The sequence below is a fragment of the Hyla sarda genome, chromosome 3, assembly GCF_029499605.1.
Source record: "Hyla sarda isolate aHylSar1 chromosome 3, aHylSar1.hap1, whole genome shotgun sequence".
In the NCBI taxonomy this organism is placed as follows: Eukaryota; Metazoa; Chordata; class Amphibia; order Anura; family Hylidae; genus Hyla; species Hyla sarda.
In genome coordinates this window covers 357507011-357526462 of record NC_079191.1, presented here as the reverse complement: position 1 = coordinate 357526462, position 19452 = coordinate 357507011, and the positions used below count along the sequence as shown (strand labels likewise).

General features: G+C 42.2%; 1 protein-coding gene across 3 annotated transcripts in view; it reads right to left on the bottom strand.

Moving 5' to 3' along the window:
- The window catches only part of RIN2 (Ras and Rab interactor 2), a 181241-nt gene that overhangs the window by 40711 nt on the left and 121078 nt on the right, over positions 1-19452 (bottom strand). For all 3 annotated transcript variants that reach the window (XM_056567631.1, XM_056567632.1, XM_056567633.1), the window contains 2 exons: positions 11332-11443; positions 5538-5610 (listed from right to left, as the gene is read on the bottom strand). In XM_056567631.1, the coding sequence (XP_056423606.1) occupies positions 5538-5610; positions 11332-11443 (185 nt within the window). The remainder of the gene's footprint in view (positions 1-5537; positions 5611-11331; positions 11444-19452) is intronic.

Sequence of the window (19452 nt, the reverse complement as noted above, 5' to 3'; positions counted from 1 at the left end):
AGTAGAATAGCGGTGTGCAGGTTGGTATGGGTGCTGGTGCTCACAGCGCACCCGACCTGATGGAAAATACCTGCAATCTTCTTTGAGAGTTTGTCCTGTCTGTGGTGAAGATGTCTCAGCACGTAGGTCTGTTAGACAGATGGCTCGGAGCTGCGTCCGGCCCTGGATAGGTGAGTTGCCTGCAGCGAGGAAAGGGATTGCGGGAGCGGGGATATGCAGAGCACTCCCTGCGGCCGTGTCCTCGTGCTCTGGCAGTTGCTCGGTGGATGGTGGTCCGCTAGGTAGGGGACTCCAGCACTTGAGAATGAAGGTCAGGTTGTTGGCAAGGATAGGAATGGCAAATAAGATTGCTGGATAGTAGCCAATATTATCCAGACACGTTTCGGGAAGTACCCCCTTTTTCAATGGCAAAAGTGAGAATCTCACTTTTTCTCACTTTTGCCACTGAAAAAGGGGGTTCTCCCAGAAACGCGTCTGGACACTATTGGCTACTATCCAGAAATCTTATTTGCCATTCCTAGGTGGCTCTGTTCTGTTCCCTTCCACAATTAATACAGTTAATTTGGTCTCATCCAGGCCTGGAAGGAGACCAAACTCAGGAAGTGTTTCTATGCACTTAGCTTGATTGACAGCTGCACAGAGCCTCACTGAAAGCTGCACAGAATGAAAGCTGCACAGAACCATAGAAAAACATAGAATGTGTCGGCAGATGAGAACCATTTGGCCCATCTAGTCTGCCCAATAATCTGAATCCTATCAATAGTCCCTTGTCCTATCTTATATGAAGGATAGGCTTATGCCTATCCCATGCATGTTTTAACTACTTCACTGTATTTGCAGCGGGAAGGCTATTCCATGCATCCACTACTCTCTCAGTAAAGTAATACGTCCTGATATTAATATTAAACCTTTGCCCCTCTAATTTAAAAAATATGTCCTCTTGTGGTAGTTTTTCTTATTTTAAATATGCTCTCCTCCTTTACCGTGTGGATTCCCTTTATGTATTTAAAAGTCATATCCCCTCTGTCTCTTCTTTCTCCCAAGCTATACAACCTGAGGTTTTATTCATTACAGCGCTGCAAAGATGTGAGAGATGTGAGGGCAGAAGTGGTCCCCCAGCAGGCTTCAGTGATGTCATGCCTGCTGGGAAATGCCCACTTTCTCCTGCTGGGAGATTGCACTATGTGAGCAAGAATAAAGGTATCATACAGAGCTTTTGAAAGCTATGAACATTTTTTAAGGGTGGGAGAAGTGTTAGGAGTAGTTAGGGAACATAGCCTGAGTTAGTTTAGAAAAGTTTATTTGGTGACAGGTACTCTTTAAAGGGGTACTCCACTGGAAAATATTTTCTTTTAAATCAACTTGTGCCAGAAAGTTGAACAGATTTGTAAATTACTTCTATTTAAAAATCCCAACCCTTCCAGTACTTATCAGCTGCTGTATACTACAGAGGAAGTGCTTTGCTTTTTGAACTTCCTTTCTGCCTGACCACAGTGCTCTCTGTTGACACCTCTGTCCATTTAAGGAACTGTGCAGAGTAGTAGCAAATCCCCCTAGCAAACCTCTCCTGCTCTGGACAGTTCCTGACATGGACAGAGGTGTCAGCAGAGAGCACTGTGGTCAGACAGAAAGGGAAAAAAAAGAACTTCCTCTGTAGTTTATAATAGCAGCTGATAAGTACTGGAAGGCTTGGGATTTTTTAATAGAAGTGATTTACAAATCGGTTTAACTTTCTGGCACCAGTTGATTTAAAAGAAAATGTTTTCCAGTGGAGTACTACTTTAAGTACGGTCTCTTCCCTTCCCTAAATAAAATCCTGAATACACCTCTGTTTATATGGGTAGTGTACACTTCTAATCTTTGGGACCACAACCTCACAATCAAGATTTACTGATTTGACTTATTCTTTAACTGTTACAGGGGAATGGATCATGCACATTCATGTCTCCTACAAATGGCTGCTATGAAAACGTAGGTGTTCCAGAGGTTAGTGCCCTAATCAAAATTTTGCCAAGGGGCTTCCCACAACATAATTTTGACCTGCATATCTAGCTACACAATGGCTGCAGGTAGAGGCGTAACTTGTAGCTTCTGGGCCTGATGCAAAATCTGCAACAGGGCCCCATGTGCCAATTATAATGCTGGTCTCTTATGGGGCAGATGTGCTTTGAGGCCCCTTTTAAGCACCAGGGCCCTGATGTGACTGCTATCTCTGCACCCCCTATAGCTATGTCCCTGGCTGCAGGACTAGACAACACAGAGTTTGTTTGCTGTCCTAAGACCATGGAAAGATACAGCTTAGCTCTTTATAGGATGATTAAAAAAAAAAAAAAAAAAAAAGAAGCGGACATAGCCTTCTATACTTTCCAATTCGGTTGTATTTACAACTTCCTCTTAGTAGACAAGAAAGGTTTTAAATACAAGGTGCAAAGAGTTCATAGTGTGATACATTGTTCCGCCGGACTGCTACAAACCAGAATCTTGCTTCCTGGGTGAAGGAAAAGTCCCTTGTGGGGTGGAAAAAAGGATGACATTTCTACTAGTGATGGCACAAACCCATCATTAGCCATCTCTGTCTAATGAGTCCATGAGGGCACCGGGTGCAGACGACTCTGTGTCACTTCCTTTCATTGGAGTTGATATTATTCCATCTTTCCTTGGTCTACAGCCCAGACAAGCATTATCCTCATTCAACCAACCACATGTGCTTGTCACAAGCATTCCTGAACAGCAGATCCTAGCCCAAACTCATAATAAAGCTTTTACTTGATATCGTAAACCACGATTGTTATCACAGCAAATAAAAATGATAAGAATGAACAGGAACGGCGGTTCTTAAATGGAGCATTGGGCAAGTATCACAGCACACACACTCAATTCATCAAGATAATGTATTAGGGGGAGCCAATATTACTCCAACCTTTACGTTCCTGTTAACAAAATCTTGTGAGTGAACTGTTCACATCAGGTAACACATGATTCACAAACACTTTTCTACATGTATCTGTTTTTGTTACATCATGGCTGGGACTCCATTCCTCTACATAGCTTCCTTCATAGATTTGTCGCTTCCCATGGAAACAGACAGCTTAGTTCTGAGTAAGACCCACAATGGACTGCTGGTGCACTTTACAGCTTAAAATAGGCACAACAGATAAAATGTACAAAACACATAAGGCGAAGATTTCAGCTTGGTTTAACATGATTGATCTTCTTCAGGATCTATGAACCAATTTGGTCAGGAAAAGAATCATTGATGCCTTCTAAAATTCTGTCAGTGGTGAATGAGTCCCAATCTATATCTTGACTTCTGCAGAGCTATATTATACATATATATATATATATATATATATATATATATATATATATATACTTATATATATGGTGTTACAGAAATCTCTGCAGAGGTGTACAAAAAGAAATACAATGGTTTGGTTTTGTTTGCTGACACTGTTAGATAGTGTTTGTGTTTCCATAACCTAGAAAAATGCTTTCATTTTCTGGTGCCAAGTGACAGAGAGGCATCCCCAAGCCTCCTAAGTGCTGAGGGCTGGAACAACTCCTTACTTACGCTCCCACCCCTGTGTGATCAACCCGAGTCCTGTTTTCAAGGTTTGGAAACAGGGCTTGGCATCGGAAGATGAGCCCTGACTGTCAATCAAGCCGGGATATGGATGGGAGGGGGAGCGAGGATTTGTTCCAGTCATTAGCACTTTAGGGGCTTGAGACTCCTCTTTGATACTTGGTACCAGTTATAGACGTACAGACAGATATACGTAATGTACAATATATCTCCTAACAGCTATCTCACATTGTCAGCAGCTTGGAACGTGAATGGCAGCTGACAGATTACCATTAAAGGTAGTTATTTTATTTTTAAATACAGACATGTCATGGGATAGGATTCTTTTGAAGTTTAGAAGTTTTGACCCCCAACTAATTACTGTTAATGAATCTCTAGTTTCAGGAAACCTTTGACATGTCAGAAGTTTTGATTGGTGGAGGTCCAGGTGCTACATCCCCCACCAATCACTAAAATGAAGGGGCAGAAGTGCTCAGTTAAAGAGGTACTCCACTGCTCAACGTTTGGAAAAAAAACTGTACCGAATACTGGAGCCGGCACCAGGAGCTCGTGGCGTCATAGCCCCACCCCCTCATGATGTCACCCCCTCAATGCAAGTCTATGGGAGGGGGCGTGACAGCTGTCACGCCCCCTCCCATAGACTTGCATTGAGGGGGCGGAACGTGACGGGTGGAACTATGACGTTACGAGCTCCTGGCTCCAGCGTTTGGAACAGTTTGTTCCAAACGCTGAGCAGCGGAGTACCTCTTTAAGCAATTTGCCCCTTTGGCTCTGCTCACATCTTATCAGAGAGGCTCATAGTAGGTCTATAAGTCTGCACATACCTAATGTCGCCTCTCCGAGGGAAGCATGAGAAACAATCAAAGATGAAAGGGCACAGCCCTCAACTAAGCGCTCCTGCTACTTCTTTCAATGATTGTTGAGGGCCTCATCACCTAGAACTAGACCAATCAAAACTTCTAATGTGTCACTATAACATGTCAAAGGTTTTCTGAAACTAGTGGTATGATTTATACTCTTAAAGGGGTTGTTCAAGATTAGAAAAACATGTCTGCTTTCTTTCAAAGCAGCTCCACAGGTGTTCACTGAATGTATGTGGTATTGCAGCTCAGGCACAATCACTTTAATAGAGTTGAAAAGCAATAAAAGGGTGGGTTCTATACAGTTTTTGGATACGTTTAAAAAAAAAAACAAAAAAAAAACCCTATGCAACCGTACAGCAAACCGTGGCCATAGACTTAACATTCAAAACCGTATGCACCATATTGCAAACGGTTGTCTCCGTTTTTCACACCACACGGTTTTTACTTTTTGTTTTCTGGACAGAAAACTGTGGTCTACCACAGTTTTTGGTCCAGGTGAAAAACCGTATTGACCCGTATACGTTTTTTTTTTTTTTAACATAGGAGTCAATGGGAACCGTACAGAACTGTATGTGTGTACAGTTCCATCCAGTTTTTACCATACGAATTTTGACTTTGCACAGTTTTTTTTCTTGGAATTTCAATCAAACAAGTGAAACTTTATTGATAATGGGGTGAAAAGTTCAAAACGTATACGTTTTTTTCCCCTAAAAAACGAATGCAACCAGACATCACTTTTCAAACTGTATACGGTTTTCAACCGTATACAGATAAAACTTTGTACACACGTTTTGATACAGTTTAGTCAGGTTTTGAGGAATCCGTTTTTTTTATCAAAAACCTGTAAAAAAACTGTATTGCAAAAACGTGGTGTGAAGCCAGCCTAATACTTAACCTGTGGACAGGTGAGGTACTGTATTTAGGGGAAAACTGTCTTTTAATTTAGAAATGTTAAATGTATCTTCTTTAAAAATAAACTATATAAAAAATATTTTTTATAAAGAATAAATGTAAAAAGTCAGATTTGGTTTGCCGTGTTGTTTGAGTGCTGGTGTCTTAATATACTATAGGTACATTTAAATGTTTCCTACCTGCTAATGCAGTAAAAAGCAACAAGCCTAAAAACATCCGCAAAGCTGATTCCAGATCCTTCCAAGGAAAAAGCTGGGGAGACAAAAGATAATGGACACCATATAAGACCACAAACAAGACGAGGTTAAATCAGATCCTGGTGTTTTTCTGCAGCGAGTAAGCAGTAATGTTTTGCAACTATCAAACAAAGCAGTGTTCTTCTAATTGAAAACAACTGTGCCGAGCGGACTTCTTTGCCAACTGAGCAGTTCAGCTAAATATAAGGAGTCTGGAATTTATGTAGTTTTTCCTCATTCCTGGAACGTTCACTCATCCTTGAAAAATGGGTCAAAACAGATCAGAGTTGCACAATGAAGACGTTAGAAAACAAAACAAAGGAACTCACATGATCTTTGGTTCAGTCTGACTTAGTCCATACAAATGTGGTGCTAGTATTATTCTGTAGTAGTATTGGGGCAGCTCCATTCAGGATGTTTACTAATTTATCACGGAGGCCAGATGTGTTAGTGATGGGAGGTTATGAAATATCTATTAACAAGGTCTTATTTTTTATGTTGTTTTATTAGTAGCATATCAATAAAAGAGGCAAATATTTGGCACCTAGAAGGCCAATTGAAAGTAATATAGTTGGATATCATTTTGCATTTCGAAGGTCCTGCCTTCATGGAATCATCCCACATGGTAGAGATAACAGTTTGAGGAATGGCGGATAGCAGGAATCACTATTTACTGCATGATACTGATCCTAGATGGTCAACTAGAGAGGAACTAATAGATTTCATGGCCTTATATAATCCCAGATACTATTACCCAAGAAAAAAAACGGAGCTATTTGCACAAAAATATGGGAAAGAATGAATAATCTTTATTATTACAGTGTAACACATAATATCACAGTATAAAGTGTAACACATAATAAAATCTGTATTAAAAACCAGGAGGAATACAACAGCAGAAGGCGGCAGCCTGGGACATATATAAATAATAAGAACATGTGTAATAAGCAGTGTGGATAAAAATCTAACAATATAAGGCTATATTAAAAAGGGCCCATGCAACCAGTTTACATGGCTAGTAAAGGTAGTATAGGTAGCTAAATATTGCAATATATGCAGAGTTGCATGCTAAATATAAGGGCCAAAAGTGCAAGATGTAATATGATCAAGACCAGCCAAATAAAGGATAATGCCAACCCTGAGGGGAGTAATACTAACCACACTGCCTGCGGAATACTGTACGCCGCCACATGTTCACTTTTTGGGGTCTGCACTGAAAAAAGTGGGAACTTAATAGTACAGAATAGAATGGATAAGGTATAACTCCAATGTTCCACTGCACTGTTGAGATCTTGATTATAATAATGTACTTCGGCAGAACTTCGCAGAAATTCCCACTTTGCTCATAAATTTACCAACTTTTTGTCATGTTGCACTGTGCTCGCCAAGTAGGCAGAAGTGTGATACAAAGTGGGCATGACACTGGTAGCCCCCCTGAGGAAGTTGCCGTCAATCTCACATATACCTGCTTGACATCTCAGTGGTTCTCAACCTTTTTACCCCCAAAGGGTCAATTTACGGGCGAGGGGTACTCGTGGACAAAATAAGTAATAAAAGTACTTAATTTCATAATGGCATGTGCTTACCTTTCTTGTGCGATACTAATGTGATACTTAATCCCCTTGTGCCATTATTCTCCCATCCATCTTAATTGCCTTGTGTTATTATTTACCCCTCCCTCTGATCCCCGTGTGCCATTATCCCCCCCCTCTATCTTAATCCCCTTTTGTCATTATCCCCCCCCTCCAATCCCCCTGAGCCAATATATGAGATACATATAATAACACCCTCCCATACCACGGTGTAGTTAAACATGCTTACCAGGCCTTTGTCTATCCCATTCGGGGAGAGTCTGAGGGCCGCACTGACGGGAGACATCCTTCTGCACTGTGCTGGCACCTCCGCACAATGTCAGGGATGTCACACTTCAGGCCCGGCAGCCACTGTAGCTCACATAAAGTGGCCGAGGCTGTAGGTACAATATAGTGAGCTGCTGCGGCAACTGCAGCGTCCAATCCCCATCCTGCGGTGACAAATACTGGCATGGCCAGTATTCGTCAACGGATTGCTGTAGCCCCTCATAACCCTTGGGTACCCTTAGGTGACGCGTACCTCGTTGAGAAACCTTGTTCTATCTGGTCCTTCTGCCCTCTGGCTGCTAGTGTTCTCTAACCTATGGTACTGTATGTAGTTCATCATTTGTGCTTGATCCTTGTAGTATAGAGACTAGGGTGAGTGTCACTGCAGATTTTTGGGTTTATGATCATTACTTATTGTATATAGTACATAACTGCAGGGCCATTTACTTCTTTGAAGTATTGTTGGACAAGTGACGCTTGCGAGGGGTTCATGGCCCCTCTCTGGGTGTAGAGTTAGCTTCCAGCTTGAGCATTTCTAATTGTTTTAAAGTGTTGTCTTGTATGTATTTTCTTATGATTCTTTGGAACAATAAAGCTTTGTTTCAATTGGTGTGCGCCAGTTTTTAGTGTTTATGTCCTACTTCTAGATTTAAATATGTCTTGTTCTAAACACTTAGGCATCCCCCATTGGCCTATATTTTTGTGGGTTGAGACCCCCCATTCTTGTAATTTACAAATTGGACGTGTCAACTTTCACCTGCAAAAAGGTAAAAATTAAAACTAAAATCTACACCAGGTCTGACTGATATTTGATGGAGGACTACATTTATCTATTTGGGTCTATATACCCTATGACGTGTATATGTTGTTTATATGATAAATGTGCAATTAACAATATATATATATATTATAGTCAAAAGACATAGGATCTAAGATGACCTATTGGTTATATTCCATCTAGTACTGAATTTGCATCATTGTACTGAATAATGTTACATCTTGCTCATCTCACTGTATCTCCATATGTCCATAGAGACAACTACAGATGCTATGCATTAGGCTATGTCCACACAGTGTAAAAGTTTTTTTTTTTTTTGCTTTGACTAAAATACGTACATAAAATTGAGTTAAAATATGAACGTATTTTTGCCAAGAAGTCTATGGTCATTGCACACATTGTAGAAAAACAGCCACAGTTTTTTTCTGTTGTTTTCTTGAGCCAAACTCAGAAGTGGATCCAGCATGAAGAAGTTTGTATCTTCCATTCCTTTTGAATACCCTTCTGGCTTTGGCTCAAAAAAAATGCTGTGGCAGTTTTCTTATAAAAAAAAAAAATGCCAGAAAAAACCTGTGTGGAAACCTAGCCTAATAAAGAAATACCTGTACATACTCGAGTATAAGCTGAGATTTTCAGAACGATTTTTCGTGCTGAAAACGCCCCCCCTCGGCTAATACTCGAGTGAACTCTCCGCCTGTCAATCCCTTCTCAGTGGTCTTCAACCTGCGGACCTCCAGATGTTGCAAAACTACAACTTTAGTTTTAGTTTTGAAACATCTGGAGGTCCGCAGGTTGAAGACCACTGCGGCCTTCGTCATCATCCAGAACCCCCTTTAGTTTTCTTACTCACCTCCCCTCGGTGGAAAGGAAGGGTGAGCTGGTGCGGGCCATTTATGCTGCAGGGACCGTCCGGTGGGGAGGGTTAGTCGTTCCAGCCTGTCCATCTTCACCAGGAGGCCATCTTCTCCGCTCCAGGCCGGTCCCGGACTAGTGACATTGCCTTGACGATGACGCACAGGGACGTCCGTGCACAGCAGACGTCCGTGATGTCCCTGCGCATGAACGTCCCTGTGCTTCGTCGTCAGGGCAATGTCACTAGTCCGGGACCGGCCTGGAGTGGAGAAGAGGGCCTCCCGGTGAAGATGGACAGCCCGGAACGACTAACCCTCCCCACCGGACGGTCCCTGCAGCATAGATGGCCGGCACCAGCTCACCCTTCCTTCCGACTGAGGGGAGGTAAGTAGAAAACTAAAGGGGGGTCTGGATGATGACGAAGGCCACACTGGTCTTCAACCTGCATGGCTGTCTGGGCATGCTGGGAGTTGTAGTTTTGCAACATCTGGAGGTCCGCAGGTTGAAGACCACTGACATTGAAGGGATTGACAGGCGGTGATGATGAAGGGGGGGGGGGGGGATGATGACGAGGAGGATGATGACAGGGTGATGATGATGGGGGTATTGATGACGGGGGTCTTGATGATGACGGGGGGGGGGGGGGGATGATGAATTTCCCACCCTAGGCTTATAGCCAAGTCAATAACTTTTCCTGGGATTTTGGGGTGAAATTAGGGGCCTCGACTTATATTCGGGTCGGCTTATACTCGAGTATATACTGTAGTATCTGGAATAACAAAATTTAACTGTAAAACCCAAAAATATGCAGTAAAATGTTATATAACCTGCAGCAATTCTGGCAACTTTGCTTATTTATAAAAATTGATGTATTTTTTACAGCTAGAAATCGGACCGAAAATACATAGCCTTACAGTGCACTTGTTAATGCTACAGTAATAATGTAAGGTAAACCTCCTTTTGCATACTGCTTATGCCGATAAACAGGTCATAGTGCAGCCATATTGTTCCCATATTCTATGGGAATTCAAAGTATGGAAGTTTCTTTATCTTGCTGGAAGGGAAACCTTATATGACCTGGAGGAATCAGTCAATTGGGAGCAATGCAAACAACTGTAACTCAGTGAGAAAGCAGCATATTTACTATGCCAGGATAAGATATTTGCTGACGGTTGTTCAACATTCAGTTGTGTTTGGACAAAACATAAAAGAGGCCTATCAGAGAATATCTCTTCTGAAGCATGTTCGTAGGCGGGTAGCTGTGCACAGCGTGAAGCTTCTCTGTTAACATCATTTGGTTCACAGAGAGGAAGATGATAGACATTAAAATCACAGCCAGCCTGTGCCAAGAAAGTCCAATACCACAAGAAGAAATGCTACATAAGGAAAGGATTCTGCATTCATAATCAATGTTATTCTTTACATGGTTAATTTCATGGACTTCACCGTGCAGTATCATTAACATATTTTATACTTTATATATTTTTTATACTTTTTGGGGGTGAAATGGGAAAAATTGGACAATTTACATTTTTATTGGGGGAGGGGATTTTCCAAATTTTTTGTTACTTTTTTTTTTACTTTTATTTTTACACTTTAATAGTCCCCATAGGAGACTATTTATAGCAATCATTTGATTGCTAATACTGTTCAGTGCTATGTATAGGACATAGCATTGATCAGTATTATCGGTCATCTTCTGCTCTGGTCTGCTCGATCTCAGACCAGAGCAGAAGACCCGTGGAAGGCAGCGGAGGCAGGTGAGGGGACCTCCATCTGACGTTCTGGATGATCGGATCTCCGCGGCAGCGTTTGCGGGCGATCCGATCATCCATTATAGTGACCGCAGCGCTGCAGATGTCGTGATCTGTATTGATCATGGCATCTGAGGGGTTAATGGCTGACATCCGCGTGATCGCTGATGTCGGCCATTACCGGCAGGTCCCTGGCTGCTATTAGCAGCCGGGACCTGCCGTGCATGACCAGAGCATCGCTCCGATGCTCGCGGTTATGTATAGGACGTAAATGTACGTCCTGGTGTGTTAAGTACCACCGCACCAGGACGTACATTTACGTCCTGCGTTGTTAAGGGGTTAAGGCTATCGTCACACACCATTATAGAAACGGCCGTTGTCTGCTTTGCAGCCATGATTTTATGGTGTGTGAATGTGGACTAAAGAAAAATCTGAAAAAAAGACATCTAAGCTTGAGATTGATTTTCTAAAGATCAAGTAAAGGGTTCACTTACTATATGAACTTTCTCTAATCACAAATTCTTGAAAACAAGATCCAAACTCATTTGGAACCCGAAGTGAAATGACTTTCTTCTGGAGTGTTGAGGACCTCCGCACCAAAAAGGTCTGTTAGGAAGCAAATTCAACAACATAAGTGGTAGACTCACAAAAGGCACATCAAACGTCTCACTTTGTCTTTAACAGTTTAAAGTATTACATCTCTTTAGTGAACCTACAATGAATCTTTTGGCATTCTGGTTATTACCAGTTAGTAACTATTTGGTGAACACTAAAATCTATATAAAATCAAGTCACTTTGAGGTTTTACTAATAGATTTATGTTAAGCATGGCTTGTTTTGAATTCACTAAGCATCTATTTTAGCACCACCTGAGTGCCTTTTACACAAGCATCAATCTCAGTGATCCAGAACTGTTGGCTGCACATCACCTGTGTAAATAGGCCAATGTGCGACCGATAACAATAACAGTTGTGCATATATATATATATATATATATATATATATATATATACAGTGACCCCTCGACCTACGATGGCCCCAACATACGATAATTTCAGCATACGATGACCTCTCAGAGGTCATCGCATGTTGAAGGCAGCATCAACATACGATGCTTTTGTATGTTGGGGCCATCGCTTAAACGGCTATCCGGCAGCGCAGACTGCTTCAGCTGCCACCGGATAGCCGTTTACGATGCTCCATGTGGTCCGGTGACGATCACTTACCTGTCCTCGGGGCTCCGGCGCGTCCTCTTCGGGATCCCCTGCATCGTCGTCGCTCTCCATCGTCATCATCACGTCGCTGCGCACGCCATCCCGTCATCCAATCGGAGCGGCGTGCATAGCGATGTGATGGCGGAGAGCGCGGATGCCGGGGAAGCAGAGACCACGCCGGGGACACCTTGGGGATGCGGCGACAGCGATGGACGGAGACATCCCGGGCAGCGGTGACGGGTCCGGAGCGGCGGGGACAGGTGAGTACAACTTCCTCTAACAGTGGCCTACAACCTGCGGACCTTCAGATGTTGCAAAACTACAACAACGGCCAACGGCTGTCTGGGCATGCTGGGTGTTGTAGTTTTGTGACATCTGGAGGTCCGCAGGTTGTAGACCACTGTCCTATACTTTACATTGCACGGATCCCTCAACATACGATGGTTTCAACAAACGATTGTCTGTTTGGAACGGATTACCATCTTATGTTGAGGGACCACTGTATATATATATATATATATATATATATATATATATATATATATATATATACACACACACACACACACACACACACACACACACACTGCTTCAGCTGCCACCGGATAGCCGTTTACGGTGCCCCGTGTGGTCCGCTGACGATCACTTACCTGTCCTCAGGGCTCCAGCGCGGCCTCTTCGGGATCCTCTGCATTGCCGGCGCTCTCCATCGTCGTCATCACGTCGCTGCGCACGTCGTCCCGTCATCCAATAGGAGCGGTGTGCGTAACAACGTGATGGCGGCGACGGAGAGAGAGGATGCCGGGGAAGCAGAGGCCTTGCCGGAGCGCGGGGACACCCCGGGGACGCGGCAACAGCGATGGAAGGCGACATCCAGGGCAGCGGTGACGAGCAGTGACGTCCGGAGCAGCGAGGACACGCGAGTATAACCTCCAATACCAGTGGTCTACAACCTGCGGACCTTCAGATGTTGCAAAACTACAACACGCAGCATGCCCGGACAGCCAACGGCTGTCCGGGCATGCTAGGTGTTGTAGTTTTGCAACATCTTTAGGTCCGCAGGTTGTAGACCACTGTCCTATACATTGCACGGATCCCTCAACATACGATGGTTTCAACAAACGATGGTCCATTTGGAATGGATTACCATCATATGTTGAGGGACCACTGTGTGTGTGTATATATATATATAAAATTAACAAGGATTTGCTCGTTCGTTGGCTAATCGCTGCCCCCTTTACATGCACCTATTAATGGGAACAAGCTCATTCGTCTGATACTCGGTAAAATGGCCTTAAAATGTAATAATCTAGATTTGCAACAATGACTAAACAGTGTTATAACTTCTTCTTCGTGATGCAAGGAAGTATGGCACGTAACCACTGAGGCCACTTATTTCTTGCAGTGGCCATGTGCCTGTACACCACGTACGATAATTACAGGTTTCTTGTAAACGCATACTGGCAGAAAACTGCACGTGCGGTGAATCAATGTGTTATCAGGAGCTGCGTATATATATTTTTTTGTTGTTTATGACACTCTCCTTTTTCTCTATCTATCCTTTATTCTCAGTTTTTATTGAAAATAAAAAAGAATCAGAAGGCACCAACCCTATAAAGCAGTGTTTCCCAACCCAGTCCTCAAGGCACACCAACAGTCCAGGATTTTAATCTTTCCCTGTTCTATTCCAATGGAGTAACTGAAAAACCCGGACTGTTGGTGGCTTTGAGGACTGGGTTGGGAAACACTGCTATAAACAATACCCCCTTGGGGTGCAACCAAATGTGCCCTATATAGATAATAGAGCAATGCAAGAACAAGAAGGCACTAAAACAAGGGTGCACACCTAAATATCACTTTCCCAAATATAACTTGTGTCAGTGTCAAGTTATTTCAGGGAGCATTATTGTTTTTTTTCTATCTTTAAAGGGGTACTCCCGTGGAAAACTTTTTTTTTTTAAATCAACTGGTGCCAGAAAGTTAAACAGATATGTAAATTACTTCTATTAAAAAATCTTAATCCTTCCAGTACTTATTAGCTGCTGAATACTACAGAGGAAATGGTTTTCTTTTTGGAACACAGAGCTCTCTGCTGACATCATGACCACAGTGCTCTCTGCTGACATCTCTGTCCATTTTAGGGACTGTCCAGAGCAGCATGTTTGCTATGGGGATTTTCTACTACTCTGGACAGTTCTTAAAATGGACAGAGATGGCAGCAGAGAGCACTGTGGTCATGATGTCAGCAGAGAGCTCTGTGTTCCAAAAAGAAAACCATTTCCTCTGTAGTATTCAGCAGCTAATAAGTATTGGAAGGATTAAGATTTTTTTTTATAAAAGTAACTTACAAATATGTTTAACTTTATGGCACCAGTTGATTTAAAAAAAAAAAAAAAAAGTTTTCATTGGGAGTACCCCTTTAACAAAAGGTAATCAACAATTTGGTCTACGTCTATGTATTTGCAGGTTTACAGAGAATTTGGCTTTTCACACTGGGAAACACTGGGGAAAATTTGCAACAAATCCACAGTGTATCCACAACATACATTTAGATGCTGCACAGTGTAATGATGCAAATTGTTTAAGTCAGATCTACTTTGCTGGTACTGTAACATACTATGAAAATCTGCAGTGTATCTGCCCTGTGTTAACATAGTCTAAGGTGCCTGTACACTTTAGACTAAAGATGAGCAAACCCACTGACTTCTGTGGGACCAGCCGACTATGGAGACCACCCAACTCTCCACCGATACATAATAATGATGATGATGGAGAGAAAGGTCTGTTAGATTTTCACCACCTGTCCCTTTTGTTCTCAGAGGGATAAACCATCACCAGAGCTTTCTGGCTGCAGCTTACCCCTCACCTCCCCATAGAGGTAACATGAATGTTCGACCGTGCTGAACATTCATGTGTATGAGGAGGTTGGGAGAAGATAACAGTCAGTTAAGCGTCCACCTGACAGATACTAAAAGTCTATGGCTATGTTTAGGCTACTTTCATCCAGCAGCATTTCGCATTAATATTTGTAAGCCAAAGCCAGGAGCATATTTTAAAAATGGAAGAGGTGCACATTTTTCTATTATATTTTCTCTTTGTATGTTCCACTCCTAGTTTTAGCTTACAAATACTGTACACGTGTAATATACTGAGGATATTACTGCTGCATGAAAATGGCTAAAGCAGTATTTACACTTACAATTTTTGTGGTAGTTTTTGATGCAGATTTTTGAGCCGTAGAGCTGTATAAAACAGGCCTATGCCTGCATCATACGAGTGCTGATCTAGATTGAGGCTTGTTTAAAGGGGTACTCCGGTGAAAACCTTTTTTCTTTTAAATCAACTGGCTCTGGAAAGTTAAACAGATTTGTAAATTACTTCTATTAAAAAATCTTAATCCTTCCTGTACTTATTAGCTGCTGAATACTACAGAGGAAATTCTTTTAATTTTGGAATGCTCTCTGATGACATCACGAACACAGTTCTCTCTGCTGACGTTATTATAATAATAATAACGCTTTATTTATTGTTGACCTTAGTGGGATTTGATCCATAGTCCCCAGCACTGCAAGGCAGCAGTGCTAACCACTGAGCCACCATGCTGCCCTTAGCATACATCTGCTATGCATCTGCTATGCATGGTTGCTAAAATAGACAGAGATGTCAGCAGAGAGCACTGTGTTCGTGATGTCATCAGTGTTCCAAAAAGAAAGGAATTTCCTCTGTAGCATTCAGCAGCTAATAAGTACTGGAAGGATTAAGATTTTTTAATAGAGGTAATTTACAAATATGTTTAACTTTCTGCCACCAGTTGATTTAAAAGAAAAAAGGTTTTCACCGGAGTACCCATTTAAGGAGACTTTTACATATCATTTGCCCATTTGGTAGCCTGTTTGGCTGATTACTCAAAAGTGGATCCAAAGGAAGCACTGACACATCTCCTCTATTCTATTAACTGTGTTTAACTCAAAAAGCTCCATGAGAACTGCCACAAAAACTGCATGTGTGATTCCATCCCCTATCTTGCATTCATATTTGTTATGACTCTACTGGATAACTATGCTTAAGTACAATAGTGAACCATATTGATATATCAATAGACAAATACCGTGAAAATACCAGCAGATCCAATCACATTTTCCGTACAGTCATGCAGACCTCTGAACACTGAGTCTGGAGCTCCGCCAGTCAGCTTGTGTATGCAAGATAAAGCAGAGCACACATACTGCTGTGACTCAACACTGTCAACTTGTCCATTCACATTAAACCCTACTGCCAATTCTAGTGATTGGTATCGGGTCTCTGATGCCAAGTTACATCTTTAAACTAAATAAAAACTTACACCCAAGTTTGGGTTGGATACGGATTCAACCCTGGGAAATGATGATCACTGGCTGAGCGGGCATTTCCTGCATGTCAAAACAACACAGGCACAGCAGCAGCGGGAGGTTAAAGGGGTACTCCGGTGAAAACCTTTTTTCTTTTAAACCAACTGGTGGCAGAAAGTTAAACATATTTGTAAATTACTTCTATTAAAAAATCTTAATCCTTCCAGTACTTATTAGCTGCTGAATGCTACAGAGGAAATTCTTTTCTTTTTGGAACACTGATGACATCACGAGCACAGTGCTCTCTGCTGACATCTCTGTCCATTTTAGCAACCATCCATAGCAGATGTATTCTAAGGGCAGCATGGTGGCTCAGTGGTTAGCACTGCTGCCTTGCAGTGCTGGGGACTTGGGTTCAAATCCCACTAAGGACAACAATAAATAAAGCATTATTATTATAATAACGTCAGCAGAGAGAACTGTGGTCGTGATATCATCAGAGAGCATTCCAAAAAGAAAAGAAAAAAGGTTTTCACCGGAGTACCCCTTTAAGTGACTCCTTTCATAAAAATGTTTATCCAGATAACCGCTTTTAAGAGAATGTATCAGTAGGAGCTGCAGACACTGTTGGATAGCTGCTAGGGTATAAAAGCAGAATGTACCTTTTCTGGAGCTGATGATGGCTGCCAAAATTATAAAATCACCGTTTTATGTCTCAGCCAAGTGTCAAGGAGGTGTGGCCGAGTTGCTCCTCCTTTAGATTCAAAGCCCTGTATGCTAATCAAAGAAGGGCTAGAAGGTGATGGAAAGCAAGCAGGTGTGTCAGGCTGTGGCACTAAGTGCCACAGCCTGACACACCTGCTTGCTTTCCATCACCTTCTAGCCCTTCTTTGATTAGCTGTCAGGGCTTTGAATCTAAAGGAGGAGCAACTCGGCCACACCTCCTGGACACTTGGCTGAGAAATAAAAAGGTGATTTTAAAATTTGGCAACCACCGTCAGCTACTGGAAAGGTACATTCTGCTTTTACAAGCTATCCAGCAGTGTCTGCAGATCTTAGCACTAAATAGAGCTGACATTTTCCCTTTGAAGGTTATGTCCACCTTCACAACCAATTTTTTATTGCCTCAACACGTCTAAAATAAAAAATAAATAAATAAATAAAAACAACTTTGCCATAGGTCTTAAACATTTCCTATAAGTCTTAAACATTTTCTATTGGGTCATTCTATTCTGCCATGGTTTCTGGGATTTTACAAGGATTTTTTTTTTTTTTTTACAGAATCTGCAACAAAGCCTCCTGCCTCCAAAATGAACCTTAGAGGCAGATGTGAACGAGGCCTTATAAGTCTACATGCATATTTCTTCACATCTTCACCAGAAAACTGAATACACTTAAAATATCTGCAATCCAGATACCAGTAAGTATCCACGTCACATAGTTGACAAGTGTTCTGATCGGGAGTAGGGGGTGAGAACATATGCAGCTCCTTATCTTCTTTCCTCTGTTTCTGACTGGTAAGGAAGGGAGATAACATAAGAAGAGTTTACTCCACCCAATGGGCACTTTATGGGGGCCTGCAAGAATGGAAATTTTTTTTTTTTCTGTAGTGACAGTAGTCAGAGATACAGTGCTTTTAGGCTAATGGCACCTGATGGACAACACTGAGTCTAGCGTGGTCCATTGGGGTTTTATTTTGGTGCCCATCATTGTGTCAGAAAAAAAGAAACACTGCAGCATGCCCCACTATTTTTCACACAGATCTGAAGGAATATATATTGAAAACGCCTGTTGGAACCTTCATTTCAGATGTTACAGACATAAAGGGTTGTTCCCTTTACAGATATAAGATAAACTAAGCAAAACTGACACATATCAGGATTTATTTGGTTAAACTTATGGGAACTGGAGAAACTCTGTATACTCTAAATTGGATAAATAATAATAGAGCAAAATTTCTATCAAAAAGGGTGGAGATTTCCTTGAGAGAAGAAATGTATGGCAGGAGTCCAGACCAACTCAAACCACTCCAAGAGTAAAAGAGTGCCAAGTTCAATGTTACCATCAACAGCTCAGCACAATCTCAGCCCACAGCATCTAGTAGCCTCAGAGGTTCGACTGAAGTTCAGAACAGGATCATCTTTAATGCAGCGGCCATCAATATTGTGGGCACATACGACGAGGGGTAGGGCGCTCAATGATTTCTTTTCTTTTAAAGAGACATTTGTTTTTCTTAAAAATAGTACAACCAGCTGATATGGTATGCACAGTGTAATAGCTGCAGCTGTCCAGGGTGTGGAATGTCATGAAGTCCATCCAGGGGGAAATTTCACTTTTCATAATGCTCCATTGTATTCCCAAAATTGTTAACATTTGCAAGTAACAGGTGCTGAACAATATGGTACTTAGCCATAGCAGCCTGTTTCTATGCTATGCACATGTTCTGCCTGTATAGGGATAATCCATACGTCATCTGCTATAGTACATAGATACAAACAATGGTTGGGAAGACAATCTCTCAAAGGGGTACTCCACTGCCTAGTGCTTATTTCACCAACTTTTTACCTCTTACTTGATGACTTCACATAACACCCCTGTACTGTATGCGCCTTATACATTAGCGTTGTCGTTCCCTGAGTTGGCGTTCTGTCTGGCTCACGTTGTTGCTTATTTCCTGTTGTTCGGTCCGTGAAAACTACCATTCCCCTAATACTTTGCGGCCTGATTATTCGCTTAGGTGCCACCTATTTTTCCTTGTTATACCGCCCATCCTTTTTTTGTTCACGCCTATGTGCATGCCCCGTTTTTTTTTTATTTCCGCCTATAGGCGTCCTAGCTTCTGCCCCTTGTTTCTTCTTTCCACGCCCATTATGTTCCATCGTTCTGTAGAGAAATGTGCGCCTGCGCATCCCTACGCTGCCAGCGTAGTGCTAACGTAGCATACGTTAGTAGCGTAGCCATGCGCATGCACAGTTCTCCTTCCAGTTCAGGGCTTACGTTCCTAGCGTAGCCCTGCGCATGCGCAGTTGTCGTTACAGCTCAGGGCTACGCTACTAAAGTAAGCCCTTATCTG